Source organism: Notamacropus eugenii, chromosome 5 (genome assembly GCF_028372415.1).
Source record: "Notamacropus eugenii isolate mMacEug1 chromosome 5, mMacEug1.pri_v2, whole genome shotgun sequence".
NCBI lineage: Eukaryota > Metazoa > Chordata > Mammalia > Diprotodontia > Macropodidae > Notamacropus > Notamacropus eugenii.
In genome coordinates, this window is record NC_092876.1 from 22,864,150 (window position 1) to 22,880,172 (window position 16,023).

Sequence of the window (16,023 nt, forward strand, 5' to 3'; positions counted from 1 at the left end):
GACTGTGGAGAGGAATCCAACTTGCAGATTGTAGGCACAAAAGAGTGTTTCTGGTTGTTCACAGACCAGAGTACAGGCCAGAAAGGAGTAAATTCCTCTCCCTTCATTGTGCCACTTTGAAGGAACTGAGATCTTACAGGTACCTAGGATATGCCCTCCACTTGACAAAGGATTCAGAAGTCAAGTAACTGGCTGGGAAAATGGTCAAAAGGGGGAAAAATAAGACTATAGAAGGTTGTTTTCTTGGTGAACAGGTATTTTCTTCTATCCTTTCCAATAAGGAAGAACAAAGTATGCCATCATAAGAAGACATCAAAGTTAAAGCGTCTACATCCAAAACATCCAAAAAATAATATGCAATGGTCTCAGGCCATGGAAGAGCTCAAAAAGAATTTTGAAAGTCAAGTAAGAGAAGTGGAGGAAAAATTGGGAAGAGAAATGAAAGCTATGAAAGAAAATCATGAAAAGTGAGTCAACAGCGTGCTAAAGGAGACCCCAAAAATGCTGAAGAAAATAACACCTTTAAAAATAGACTTACCCAAATGGAAAAAGATGTATAAAAATACAATGAAGAGAAGAATGCTTTAAAAAGCAGAATTGACCAAATGCAAAAGGAGGTTCAAAAGTTCACTGAAGAAAATAGTTCTTTAAAAATTAGAATGGAGCAGATGGCAGCTAATGACTTTATGAGAAACCCAGAAATTTCAAAACAGAACCAAAAGAATGAAAAAATAGAAGGCAATGTGAAATATCTCACTGGAAAAACAACAGACCCGGAAAATAGATCCAGGAGAGATAATTTAAAAATTATTGGTCTACCTGAAAACCACAATAAGAAAAAGACCCTAGACGTGATCTCCCACAAAATATTACAGAAAACTGCCCTGATATCTACAACCAGAGAGTAAAATACAAATGGAAAGAATTTACCAATAGCCTCATGAAAGAGATCTCAAAAGGAAAACTCCTAGGAATATTGTCACTAAATTTCAAAGTTCTGAAGTCAGGAGAAAATATTACAAGTAGCCAGAAAGAAGCAATTTAAGTATTGTGGAAATACAATCAGAAACACAGGATTTAGTAGCTTCTGCACTAAGGGATTGAAGTGCTTGTAATACGATATTCCAGAGGTCAAAGGAGATAGGATTCAAATCAAGAATCACCTTCACAGCAAAACTGAGTACAATACTTTAGGGGAAAAAAATAGAATTTCAATGAAATAGGGGACTTCCAGGCATTCTTGTTGAAAAGACCAGAGCTGAATAGAAAATTTGACTTTCAAATACAAGAATCAAGAGAAACATGAAAAGGTAAACAGGAAAGAGAAGCCTTAAGGAACTCATTAAAGTTGAACTGTTTACATTCCTACATGGAAAAATGTGATTTGTAACTCATAAGACTTTTTCAGTGTTAAAGTATTTAGAGGGAATGTATATATATGTAGATGTGTATGGCTATGTATGTATGTGTATATTATATATGTGTAGGTATGTATATGTACATGGGTGTATGTGTGTATACACACATACACATAGACAGAGTGCACAGGGTGAGCTGAATATGAAGGGAGAATACCTTAAAAATAAAATTTACTGTTGAATGAAATGTATTAGGAGTAAGAGGAAAGGAGAGGTAGAATGTAACAAATCATCTCACAAAAAAAGAGGGAAGAAAGTTTATACAATGGAGAGTGAGGGGGGGAGATGAAAGGAAATAATTGAGCCTTACTCTTATGGGATTTGGTTTAAGGAGGGAATAACACACTTAACTGGATATAGAAATCTATTTTCCCCTACAGGAAGACAAGGGTGAAGAGGATAGGAGAAGGAAGATAATAGAAGGGACTGCAAATTGGGGAAAGGGCTAATCAGAAGCAAACACTATTATGGGAGGACAGGTCAAGAGAAAGAATGGGATAAATGAAGGTCAGGATAGGACAGAGGGAAATGTAGTTAGTATTTTACAATATAAATATTATGGAATGTATGACCTATATTGAATTGCTTGTTTTCTCAATGAGGGTGGGTGGGGAGGGAGGGAGAGAATATGGAACTCCAAGCTTTTAGAATGAATGCTAAAAATTATTTTTCCATGCAACTGGAAATTAAGGTATACAGGCAATGGAGTATAGAAATTTAATTTGCCCTACAGGAAAGTAGAGGGTAAGGGGGATGGAAGAAGAGTGGATAATAGAAGAGAGGACAGACTGGAGGAAGTGGTGGATGGGGTACATTCTGTGCTGGAGTGGGGTGTGGGGAGAGATGGGGAGAAAATTTTGAATTCAAATTCTTGTGGAAGTGAATGTTAGGAACTGAAAAATAAATAAATTATATATTAAAAAAAGTTTTCAAAATCTCTATCAACACCGTTCATGAAACAGATCAAACCAAACACTAAAACATCTTTCTCTCTCTCTCTCTCTCTCTCTCTCTCTCTCTCTCTCTCTCTCTCTCTCTCTCTCTCTCTCTCTCTCTCTCTCTCAAGCCCACTCATTCCTCTGAGACTGTTGTAATCAGGGAGGGAGGTAAAGGGGGAGATTAAGAGATAGCAGAATTCCCAGGGAAAGTCCAGCTCCAGTCCTTGCTACTCTGGCTGGTTGCATTTACAACCTTACACCACAAATATGAAACACTTCACAAACACACAGGCATACACTGAACAGATAGAGCAATATGGATCCTCTCCTTTTAGGAAATGAACTAATTTTAGATTAGACCAGTCAAAATTCACGTATTCATGTCAATTTACTCTGACTGACTCCAAGCCAATTTCAAAAGGATCCTTCCCAGAATCTAGACCCCAGCTCCTCCCCCCACCCCCGCCAGATCTCTTTCAGATGTAAATGAAAGAAAGAATATAGCCGGCATTCCTTCAAATGAGCTTCAGAGGGAATACTCAGAGGATTATTAATCCCCTCCCTGGCACCATTATCTTAAGAACACTCATTGCGTACCTTAGGACATATACTCTGAAAGTCCCTTATCTAAGATCCCGAGACAGACAAAACAGTACTTAGCTAGTGATATTTTCCTGCTCTTGCTCAGATTCCTGATTTATGCTGCCTCCAGCCATTCAATATATTGTTTTAGTTGCATTCCTGGGTTCACAATTCCAAACAGCAGAAGTTAGCACGCAGAATTGGGGAAACTTTCCTTGGGTGTTTGGGTCATTTCAAAGCAATGGTCTTGTTCCCATTCCCCAAAAGCAACATTCCTTTGTAATGCCAAAAGTCCTGTGATGAGGCCCCAAAATTGTGAGAAATGAGCCCAAATAACAAGCCCCCAACTGTGAGAAACATGCTCACTTTAAACAAAGGACATTATCTGTTGTGAAATCAGGAAAGGTTTTATTAATCTTTACATCCTTTCCCCTTGAATAGATGGGTAGCCTCCCCAGTAAGGTTATAGGAAGACTACAACACTTTCAGAATAATGGAAGCTTCTTATAATATACCAAACTTTGGATCTCCCACAACCTCTGTCCCCTTGCCATATGAATTTATATTCTCCTCTCTGATAGGCTTTTCTTGAAACAGATCCTCAAGCCTGTGCACCAGCTTCTGACCTCTAACCTGACCGTGCTAAGTCACAACCCTTATCACCCAGAACTGTGGAAACTCAACTTCCTTGTTTCCCACACAGATACTCTGATCAGCCAGGTATTCATGATGGAATAATCTTCACCTACAAGAGGGTACATTCAAAAAAACATCTATTGCTGGCAGTAAGTACTCAATAACTCTAGACCTCATGGACTCACAAATTAGAAGCCAATGCTGGGAACATGTCTGTCAGGATTATTCTTTGATTACCTGTGCTTAGAAAAAGAAATCCAAAGCAGAAAATGGAATTAGGGTTAGGCTTACTTAGGTAAGTACATGTGCTCATTTGTCATATTCAAGTAGCCATCACAGCTCTTATTGGGCAAAGAGTGGGGGAAACCCTTCCCTTGGGCGGAAAACCCAATGGACAACTGTTGGATGTTAGAAGAGAGAGCAAAAATAGCTTTTTTCTATTTTTAAATCCTACTGAGATGAACAGTTTTCTTTGACATAGACTTCCATCCTCACTAATGGAACTTTGTGGTGGAGATTTCCAGTGAACAGCTGCTCATATGAAACTAAAATTCTTGGGTGGCATCAAAGCTAATAAATAGATATTGGAGTCATCCACACAGAGCTGAAAATAGACGATTGTAGATAAGATGATCGAAGGAGAAGGAGGAAAGAAGAGAGACAGAGGCCAGGCCAACACCTTGGGGAATAACCATGATTAGTGGAAATGAATGATCATTCAACAAAGGAGATACAAAAAGAGTGGTCAGGCAGGTAAGAGAAAAAACAGAGAGAAGAGCATCATGTAAATCAAGGAAGGAGATGGAATCTAGGAGATGCTCTTCGGGTTCTCTTACCTCTCTGATGGCATCTTATTATCCTCGTAGGATTACATCATAATGTCCCACCATTTGTTTGTGTATGTAACCTAAGGTTTAGGTGAGTTTGGTAGTGATTTCTCAAAGTTTTAAGAGTTTTTTACACAGTTATCCAAGAAGACAGATAAGGAAAGTGTGAGTCTACCCATTCTTTGGAGGAGGAAACAGGTTGATAGAGGTGAAGAGTTTTCAAGGACAAATAGATCTTCATGCTGTCATTTATCAATATGGCCATAAAATGTTCCTATGAGTTCTTTCCTGTATAAAATTAGTGTTTGGACTAGGCAGTCTCCAAAGACATTAATAAGTCTCATGCACCCCAAATCCCACCTTGGGATTTTTTAGAACTTGGACATAGCATGTAAGGAAGACCCAGTTGTAGAAAACAAACAATGTTGCTCAGAAGAGAGATGTAATGAAACCAACATATATACTACATGGTGAAATTATCAAATCAATAATGAACCTAGAAATCAAACAACAGTTGAATTACCACATACGTAGACAAATAGAAAAATTCGTAAAATTAGCTCAGCTATTTTATTAACTCAATTATTTATTAGCTCAGTAATTAGCCTACAAGTTTTTCAAGAACCAAATCCAAATCTGCCATCAGAAAAACAGAATTCTCAGCAATAATCCTAAAAATGTAAGACACAGCTTATGTGTGGACTTGGAGTTGGGAAGACCTGAGCTTAAATTCTAACCCCCACATATATTAATTAGGTGATCCTGAACAAATTACTTTACCTTTTTCAGCCTCAGTTTTCTCATATGTAAAATGGAGTTTATAACAGCACCCACTGTCCAGGATTGTTGTGTGAATTACTTAACATATGCTAAGTATTCTGTCAACTTTAAAATGCTTTTTAAAAAGCCAGTTATTGGTAAGTGACAAACCTTTATGATGGTCATAGTTCCAGGTTTAGCCTGGATGTATGGCTACGTGGATTTTCCAACTTGCAGCAGAGACAGAAAGAGAAATGACTGCAAAGCAGCTGTCCATTTCTCTGCCAAATGCCAGTTAAAGCAGATCTGGGAGACAGAGTAAGCCATATGACAAGCCAAAAGAAAAGATTCCTGGAGGAGTGCCAAAAGGCCACCCTCTTGTTGCCAACCAGTATATACCATGAAACAAACTTGGACACATTTGAATTGGTCCTTTCTAGTGAGCCACATATACTGACCTGGTACTGAAAGGCAGCAAATATTGGATGGTCCCTGGGCAAGCAGCAAGTGGATGCTTCAGAGAGGATTAGTGTTCAGTAGGAGTACAGATTTGAAGGACCTACTGGATGCTGGAAGATTTAGAAGCAGGAATTTATTATTCATAACTCAAGAGAGTAGATTGCATTCAGGCCCCTGAACCCTGGTGTCCAGCTCAGTCCCATTAGACAAAAATGCAGCAAGGGTCAGACTACAAGTGAGGTGAATGTACTCTGGTGAAAGATCCTTACTTTGTGGGCTAAGGCTGGGAGTGAGGGACTTCCAGAAAAGAGGTCCTCAGATCATTGAGAGAAATGAATATTATATTATTACATTAATAACTAATTATTAATTTCTAATCCACCCTTTTCCTTTTATTTCTGTTAAGATCCAACTTTTGTGGCATTTTAAAAGTTCAAGAGACATAGTTTCTGGGCAATTAATCATTTTATTAATAATACCAACATATTATCAATTTGAAGCTTGAAATTTTAGGATTTCATGTATAGCCAACATCAAGAATATTATTTCTTCTCTCCTTCATCCCAAGTTCTACTGAAAGAGAACTTCCACTTTCCCTGATTCCTTCCATCTCCCTTATATGTAACTGGTTATTTCCTATTGTTATTGGAAAGATCTCATCTATATGTTTCAAAAAGAGTCCTTGGAATCTGAGAAATAAGTAAGTAGGTGCTTGTCAGTTTGAGATCTATTGAGGAGTGGAACACAGTTCTCCTGAGAGCTTGAGGGGGAAAGAACATTGAAATTTGTATTAGTTAATTTATTTAATTTTAGTTTTCAAAATTTGCTTTCATAAGTTTTAAATTTTCTGCCCTGCCCTCCCCCTGCCCCCAAGATGGCCTGCAATCTGATATAGGCTTTATGCATTCCTGTTAAATACATTTTCACATTAGTCAGATTGCATAGAAGAATTGTAATGAATAGGAGAAACCATGAGAAACAAAACAAGACAGAAAAGAAAATAGTCTAATTCATTCTGCATAAAGACACCATGGTTTTTTCTCTGGATGTGGATGACATTTTCCATCATGAGTCCTTTGGAATTGTTTTAGGCTCTTGCATTGTTGAGAAGGGCCAGGTCTATCAAAATCAGTCATTACACACTGTGGCTTTTACTGTATATAATGTTCTCCTGGTTCTGCTCACTTCATTCAGCATCAGTTCATACAAGTCTTCCAGGTTTTTCTGAAATCTGTCTGAAGAACATTGAAATTTTTAACGACTGAATCTGAACCTAGCTAGTAAGTGGGACTTGCTTGAGAGAAGTGGGAATCTTACTTCCTGAGCAAATTTTGTGAAGCAACAAATCTTTACGGAAAAAAATCTGAGGATGAAAAACATGACTGGTCTAGTGACCATATAAAATGCTTTGTTGGAATGGATGTTCACATGGGAGATCTGGTGTAAATTCTTGTTTGTTTACGTTAACCTTTCAATAAAAGTTCCCTTTGTCCAATTTTGTGTCGTGTGCTTGCAAGGAGGAGGGGGCATTATTCCAAACACAGTCACCACAGTTGCTACTATAAACTACTAGAAATTACTTTGATGAGAAAGAGGTTTCATGTAATGATTTCTCCAAATTTTCTGAGTGTGATAAATGAACCAATGAGAGGAGAAGTCTTCCAAGGTCACCCTGGACACTTTAGGTTGGAAAAGTCTCTGATATAAGGGTCAGGTCTGATATTAAATACAAGGAATGGTGAGTTCCAAATCATAAGAGGTCGTCCGGTGGAGATTATCTGACCAATACTTTGGGATGATGCAGGAAGGGTTCACTTCAGGTTGAGATCATACTAGATTCTTCCTGGTTCCATCATACTCAAGAAGTCTCTGATTCCATGATCATCCAGGAAAGCAATGCCACTGCCATGGTCTCTTGAAGTTGATTATCAGTGGCACCACTCCCATTCATCTTAGTTATAACCAGTAACAGGCAATGATTTCAAGTCATCTGAGCACCCCCTTTTTCCTACCCAATACCCTCTGCAAGGCAGCTTTCACCTCTTTGTTCCTCAGGCTGTAGATGATGGGGTTGAGCATGGGAGTGACAAGTGTATAGGACAAAGACACAACTTGCTTACTCTCAGGAGAGTAGCTGGACTTGGGCTGGAGGTGGATGACACAAGCTGTGCCATAGAATAGAGCCACAACAATAAAATGGGCAGCACAGGTGGAGAGGGCCTTACGGCGCCCAGTGGCTGAGGGCATTCGTACAACAGCAACCAGCACACGCCCATAGGACCCAGTGATGAGAAAGAAAGGAACCATTAGGATAAGAACTGTAGCTACCCGGATGTAAGCCTCAAAGGTAGACGTGTCAGCACACACCAACCTCAGGAGTGGCGCCACATCACACAGGAAATGGCGAACACCTTGGAGACCACAAAATGGGAAGCGGAACAGCCAAACGGTGAACAGTAAGGAAACTGGAATACCTGCCACCCAGCAAGCCATCGCCAGAAGGAGGCAGAGCCTCTGGTTCATGAGGACCCCATAGTGCAGGGGGTGGCAGATGGCCACGTAGCGGTCATAGGCCATCACTGTCAGGAGGAAACACTCTGATGTGACACAGGACAGAATGAGAAAGAGCTGGAGGGCACAGCCCACCAGGGAGATGCCCTTTCCAGCCACCAGGCTTTCCAGCATCCTGGGCACAATGTCCAAAGAGAAGCAGATCTCCACCAGGGCCAGGTTCCGGAGGAAAAAATACATAGGTGTGTGGAGGGCAGTGTCGGCCACAGTCAAGAGTACAATGAGGCCATTTCCTAGCATCGTGATTAGAAACATCCCCAGAAACAGCACAAAGAGAACTGGCTTCAGCCTGGGAACATGGGAAAAACCCAAGAGGACAAACTCGATGACAGAAGTCTGGTTCTCCCCAATCACAATGTCAGTGGGGTTGCTGGGATGCATCAGTGCCCAGGGTCTGGACATACTTGGGGAGGAACCACCTGAAGGGGAAATGATGAGCTGAAAATACCATATACATACATAAATATGTACATATATGAATGTGTGCATGTACATGTACATAAGAAAAACCAACTTAGATCTTTATCCCTCAATACTGGCAAAACCCAGAGCACAGAAAGCATCTAAATCTTGTTTATGATACTTGTTATGTGGATGACCATGAGAAAGTCATATAACCTTTCTGTGACTCAGTTTCCTTATTTGTAAAATGGGCAATGTTGTAGAAAGGATCAGGCAGTGAAGTCAGAAAGTCAGTGCTGAGTTCAAATCCCACCTCAGACACGAGCTGTGTGACTCTAGGCCAGTCACTAGCATTCACCACCCTGAATCTCAGTTTACTCTTTTGTAAAATGATCTCTAGGATCACATCTAAATCTATGAACTGGTGATTCTCTGATTTACATGATATGTTGAATTAAAGTGATTTGCAAATCTTAGAGACCTGTACAAATGTCAGCTAATACCACTATTTATTAGATATCCTTCCTAGAAATCATCCTAGATGTAGGGGCAGCTAGGTGGCTCAGTGGATAGAGCACTAGGCCTAGAATCATGAAGCCATGGGTTCAAATCTGTTCTTGGATATTTATCAGATATGTGACCTTGGGGAAGTCATTTCACCCTCTTTGCCTCAGTTTCCTCATCTGTAAAATGGAAGGAAATAGAAAACCCCTTCAGTATCTTTGCCAAGAAAATTCCAAGGACTTGAATAGTTAGACATGACTGAATAACTATAAAAATAACACGTCATATTCCAACTCCAGTAGAATATAAAATTTTGGAGGGGATTATTGTTTCATTGTCACTTTTGTAATCCCAGCACCCAGCTTGGTACCTTACTCATAGAAGACCTCAAGAAATGTTTGTAGAATTGCGTGAGATTGTTGATATTTTCACAGCTTCCCTCTGACTCCAGCAGTCTTCATAGCTCCAACGTCTAAAAGCTCTCTCTTGTCCATGTTCCATGTTTTTCTATCTCTGGGTTATTTCATCTGAGTCTTGGGCAGTCTATCTCTGCATCCTCAGGAATGGTGAAGAAACAACACAAAATTGCTGGAAAAAGACTCATAGAATCTTGGATCATGAAGGGGTGTAAAGGGGTCACCTAGTCCAACCTCTACCTTGAAGCAAGAGTCTTCTCTATGGCCATCCACATGGGGACAGATAAGGGGGCAGTGACTCAAATCATGCACATGAAATCAGGAAGAAGGATCTGAAGTCAAATCTGTCTCAAACTCTGACTAGCTGTGTGATCCTCAGAAAATCACTTAACCTTTGTCTCAGTTTCCTCAGCTCTAAAATGGGAGTATTAATAATAACCACTTCCCATAAAAGAATGGGCCTGGAGTCAAGAAGACCTTAGTTCAAATGCCACTTTACTAGTTGTATGATCCTGGGCATTTGTTTTTCAGTTGCTTTTCTTTGGTGCCTGACTCTTCACAACCCCATTTGTGGTTTTTGTGGCAAAGATACTGGACTGGTTTGCCATTTCCTTCTTCAGCTCATTTGACAGATGAGGAAACTGAGGCAAACAGGATGAAGTGATTTGCCCAAGGTCACACAGCTAGTAAGCGTTTGAGACCAGATTAAAACTCAAGACTTCCTGACTCCAACCTCTATGCTTTCTCCACTAGACCGAGATGCATAATAAGCACTTAATAAATACTTGTTTCTTTCCTTTATGTTTGAATATTTTCAGTTATGTCGAAATCCTTCCCATGAGGAATTATTTTTTTACTGATGGAAAAGTCTAATTACAGGAACCTATCCCTTACAAAAAATCAAAATGTGCTTCCCTATCATATAGGACTGTATAATATAGATCAGGAAAGAATTGCAGAAACTCTCTTGTCCAGTCCATTCATAAGGACAAGGAAATCATCAGAGACTTCAGAGAAGCACAACCGAGCTCAGACACCTGGCATCTGCCTCTAACTCTGTGGCTCTTTCCCCTAGACCCCGTGGCTGACATCCTTAGCTTCAACTCACTTCTATTATTTCTGCCCCAGAAGTGGAACAGAATGAGTCTAATCCATAGTCTAAGTGAAGATCAATTGTCTCAGTTCCAGAAACAGAGATTGTGACATCCCAAGACTTCTCTTATTTAGGGCAAATATGTGCCATTGCCCTGAGCCACATCCTTCCTTACACACTCACCATTTGTGACCAAAAGCACAGTTGATAAGGCACTTGGTGAGAGGTGTGAGTACAAGAAGAGTCAAACCTCCTGATCTTTATGATGAGGATAGATACCATGATCCTGACTGTCCTGCCCCCGGGTTCTGACCAAGGAACAATTGGCTGCATGAATGATAATAATACCATCTCCACCATTCTGAACATGATGACTCTGCTGCTGGTTTCCCTTAACTATAAAAGTGAAGCCTTCTGCCTTTTCTGGCTGTGAACCAGGACTCCAACCCACTTGTAATAGTCTCTCTGCTCTAATTCCCCTCACCCCCAGTGCAGGTTCCTGGTTGGTGGTGCAATGGTTAGAACACAGAAGTCAGGAAAACTTGACTTCAAATATTGCCTTGGGCATAGAGCAGTTGTGGGACCCACAGTAAGTCACTCCCACCCTTTGTTTCCTCGTCTGTAAAAGGAAGAGAATATTACATACTTTACAAGGCTGTTGTGAGGAGCAAGTAAGATAAACATGTAAAGCTTTCTGCAAACCTTAAAACTGTATATAAATGCTAATTACTCTCTGCCTCCTTCACCTCCTTTGTATGCTGTCTTCTTCCAATGAGTTATAAGATCCTATTAAAAAAACCTTTTGTTTGCTTTTACATGTATCTCTAATATTTAGCACAGTGTCCAGAACATTGTAAGGACTTAATACAGTAAATGCTCTATCTTTTATCATCTATATCTATCCGTCTATCCACGCATTTATCATGTACTCATCTAACTACCTAATCATCTATCTGCCTACCTATCTACCTACCTACCTACCTATCTATCTATCTATCTATCTATCTATCTATCTATCTATCTATCTATCTATCTATCTATCATTTATCATCTATCCCTACCCATCCATGCATCCATCTATTTATCTGTTATCTATTCATCCATCCATCTAGCTACCTATCCATCTATCTATCTATGTATCTACTCATCCAGCCACCCTGCTGAGGCATCTGGGTGCCCAGTGGATAGAGCACTGAGTCTGAAATCAGGCAGACTCATCTTCCTGAGTTCCTCAGATACTTACTTGCTGTGTGACCCTGGACATCTCACTTAACCCTCTTTGCCTCAGTTTTCTCATCTGAAAAATGGGTTGAAGAATGGCAAAGTAGTCTAGTATCTTTGCCAAGAAAATCCCAAATGAGGTCATAAAGAGTCAGATATGACTGAAAAATTATGGAAACCATAGTTATCTATCTTTCTGTCTATTTTTCTCTATTCATCTATCTCCCCATCCATTTACCTATCATTTATCTATCTACCTATCCATCCATCCATCAATCTGTCTATCATTTTGAATCCATCTCTCTAATGATAATAGTGCGTGCCATTTTCACCACCTTACCAATAAGAAAACATAAAAATATCTAACACTTCTAGGCATTTAAAGTTTTACCAAGTCTCTGCCTCACAAGAGTAGTGTGAGATGGATTTATTCCCATTTGACAAATGAGGAAACTAAGGTTCCAATGAATCAGGTAACTTTCCCCAAGGTCTGACAAACAGTAAAGGATCGGGTCCATGACTTCCTACTCCATGACCCATTTGTGCTTACTTGACCACAGTATGTTGCTTTCCAATGGAGGCACAAGCCAATTTAGACAGTTTTTGAGGTCTAACAGTAAGGCAGGACAAAGTCAAATATTCTCATGAGTAGAATATCAATCAGTATACTTCATTTCCTCTCTCCCTGAAAAATAATTCACATACTCCCCATATACATTTAGTGCTAAAAATTCACAAGATATGTGCCTTCTTACAAATCCATGAAATGGGTAGTATAGTCATTATTATCCCAGACTTGTTAAGGTAAACATGAGACACTGTGAGTTAAGTTATTGACCCTTGGCCATGCAGATCCATGATGTGAACCCAAGTTTGCTGAGTCTGGCTCTAGTGATCATTCGCTGCACCACACTGACTGAACAGAAATGTTCTGATTCCAATTATGATCCCACCAAAGGAGGAAGCATCAAACCTACCTTGAATTTTCATCCAGTCTTAGGGTTGCCTGGGAACATAAGAGGCTGTGGCTACTAGGACTGAGATGCCAGGAGCTCTCCCCACAGGACCCAGCCCAGAGGGAAAATGAGCTCATTACCCTTCCGTCCCTTTAGTTCCCAAGTGAAGAGAGTGTATGGAGATGGACAACTAAGATCATTTATTTCTACCGAGTCCCCTCTTTTCAAGTATGAGTCATCACAATTTACTCATAATGACCACCACGTAAAAGATCCTTATTACCTCTCAATCAAAAAATATTTATTAAAAGGCTTCTACATGATAGCTACTTTGTAATATATATTATGCACATAAATGTATAACAAATACGTGTATACACATATACTTTGCTATACATACACATATATTACATGTGTACAAAGTCACTGTTGTGTAGCATACTTTTAATAAAGGTTTGTTGATATAGATGCGTATATGCGACATTTAAGAGCTCAAATAAACCCTTGATACTCTTTAAATTCAATTCTCTCATTTGATAGGAAGAAAATAAGACCCAGACAGAAGTCATTAGTGTAAGATCAAATAATCAAGGAATCAAGAAGCAGCCCCTTATCAAACGCCTGTCATGTGTCAGACACTACTGTTTATGGATATATATATGTGGATATATAAATAGATGTGTCTATATACATACATACCCATATATATATTTATACACACATACATATATATGGACACAAATACACATATATAGATATATACACACATATGCAATACATACATGTGTATATGTATGTACACATGTGCATGTATGTGCGCACACACATACAATGTCAAATATGTGTGCATGTATATAGAGACATGCATATATACATATGTGTATGTATATATATATATTTCTATACTTGTCCTATAGCAGGCTTTTAATAAATATTTGTGGATTGAGTGAGTGATTGATGATTCAAGTGAAAAGTGATAAGTATCTAAACTAGGAACAGATGGTTGTGAGTGGGGTGTGATCTAATCTATCAGATAGATAGATAGATAGATAGATAGATAGATAGATAGATAGATATTGTTATAGAGGTATAAGATATAAAATAATTTGAGAGAAGATATCTAAGGTAAGTGATTGAATGAAAAAAGTGTTTATCAAGCACTTACATACTTACTGAATCCTTAATCACTGTGCTAAGTGCTAGAGATACAAATAGAAAAGTGATATAATTCTTGCTCTTGAGGAGTTTATACTCTAGCTTGGGGAGACAAAAGAAGGAATCTACCTACAGGATGAATGAAAAGGCCCAGAAGCCCCAATGGTGTAGGGGTTGGCAGAAGGCTTTTGCTGGGGTTTCTCAGTAGGCCAGATGATAGTGCCATGAACCTGAATGATGTAGAAGCAGTAGAATGGTAAGGCCATTGGACATTAGGAGGCAGTGGCAGGGTCCATGGTAAGGACTTTCTTACTGTACCTCATGAGAATGAATGAAGTTCATGCCTCCCATCTCATCTAAGCTATTTGTGGACAATAGAAGGGGAATGAAAGGAGAAATTGGGGCAAGGGGCAAAGTCACCCCTCTGGTAGTGGAAGCAGATGTCATTTTAAGAAAGTAGCATTTGAGTTCAACCTTGAAGGAAGAGAGGCATCTGAGCAGAATAGCAGACATGGAAGTAAATTCTAGGAATAGTACAGAGGAAATGCAAAGATATTTTCTGACAAACAGGAGATAAGGCACCTTATATAAGGAATATGAAGAACAGTTTAGTATGGCTACAGGCTGTTAAGGGAAATAATGTACTTGAATAGGTAGTTGGGGGTCCTATTTGGAAGAGTCTTAAATGTCTATTAGAGTGATTTATATGTCATCCTTGAAGTAAAAGGTTGCAGCTGAAGTTTATGAGATCTATGCTTGAGGTAAATCACTTTGGAAGCTGTGTGGAGAATGAATTGGACCAGAGAGAGACTTGAGGCAGGGAGATCATTTTCAAGATGCCAGGTGAGGAATAACTGCCTGAAATGATGGGGGGACTGTGTGAAGGGAGAGAAGGGGGCATGTGCCAGAAATGTTATGGAGACAGAACTGACAAGATTTAGCAACTTATTGAACCTGTGGAGTGAGAGTGAGGAATAAGGTATCATACTAAAGCTGCAAAGTGATATTCCTAAAACACAGATCTGACCATTGCCCTCCCTTCTCCATAAAGTCTAAGTGGCTCCCTATTACCTATAGGGTCAAAAACAAACAGTTTACTATTTAATGTCCTTTGCAATTTGGCTTTGACCTAGCTTTTGAACCTCAGTATTCATTATGTCCCTTCATACATTGTTTGGTTGTGCGAAACTCACGATCTTGCCTTTCCTTATGCTCAATATTCCATTTCCTGTCTCCATGACAACAATACACTTGTTTTGGCTTCTTAGAATTCCTCATTTCCCTCAAAGCAAACCTTGTTCACCACTTCCTACATGAGGTCCTGCTTGACCTCCCCTAGCCCTTAGTGCTTCAATCACCAAATTACCTATTACTTACTATATATTCTGTACACTCATATATACGTTGATGAGAAACGCCCAGCTGCAAAGGGTAGAGACAGCCTTGAAACCAGGAAGACCTGGGTTCAAATTGTACCTGTGACCCATTCTGGCCATGTGATCTCAGGCAACTCACTAAACTATTCTCTAAGGCTATAGTTGAAGAAAATGAGTAGACTTGCTATTAAAAGGCAATTCTTTCTATCTAGAAGTTCTTTATAAATTAAATTACAGGTATATACATTTGGGTACATGTAGCTACATCTATAGAAATAACCTCCTGTGGGGAGGGACTCTCATTTTAATCTTTCTGTTTCCAGTGCATGGCACATAGTAGACACTTGATAAAAGATTTCTGATCAGTTAATTGACTGGATGATTTTATACTAGTCGTATTTCATACTGGGTCTTTTTTCTCTATATCAAATGAGAGTATTAAACTAAACGATATCCAGGATTTATTTAACCTCTGAAATGCCATGAAATACAAAAAAATAGTATAGCTGAAGACACACCAGATCAGGGATTCTCAACCATTTTTGGATCCTGGACTCCTTTAGAAATCAGTGTGTGAAACATAAGCATCCTTTATCAGAATATTGCTTAAATATTTAAAAAATAGAATTACAAAGAAAAGCACCCAGTACTTTGCAACATCCATATTTGAAAGATTCAGGATTTCATGATGCATCTACAATGTCTCTCCA

At 39.2% G+C, this 16,023-nt stretch overlaps 1 protein-coding gene across 1 annotated transcript; it reads right to left on the bottom strand.

Annotated features, from left to right (window-relative positions):
- Nucleotides 1–6,937: 6,937 nt before the first annotated feature.
- LOC140508534 (olfactory receptor 10A7-like) lies at nt 6,938–9,020 on the bottom strand. The gene has a single exon (XM_072616483.1). It carries the CDS (start codon nt 8,689–8,691, stop codon nt 7,606–7,608), a length of 1,086 nt encoding a protein of 361 aa, XP_072472584.1. The 5' UTR covers nt 8,692–9,020; the 3' UTR covers nt 6,938–7,605.
- Between the last annotated feature and the right edge of the window lie 7,003 nt (nt 9,021–16,023).

Coding starts and splice junctions, on each gene's coding strand:
- LOC140508534 (XM_072616483.1), bottom strand. CDS start 8,691: ATGTACATGTACATGCACACATTCATATATGTACATATTTATGTATGT.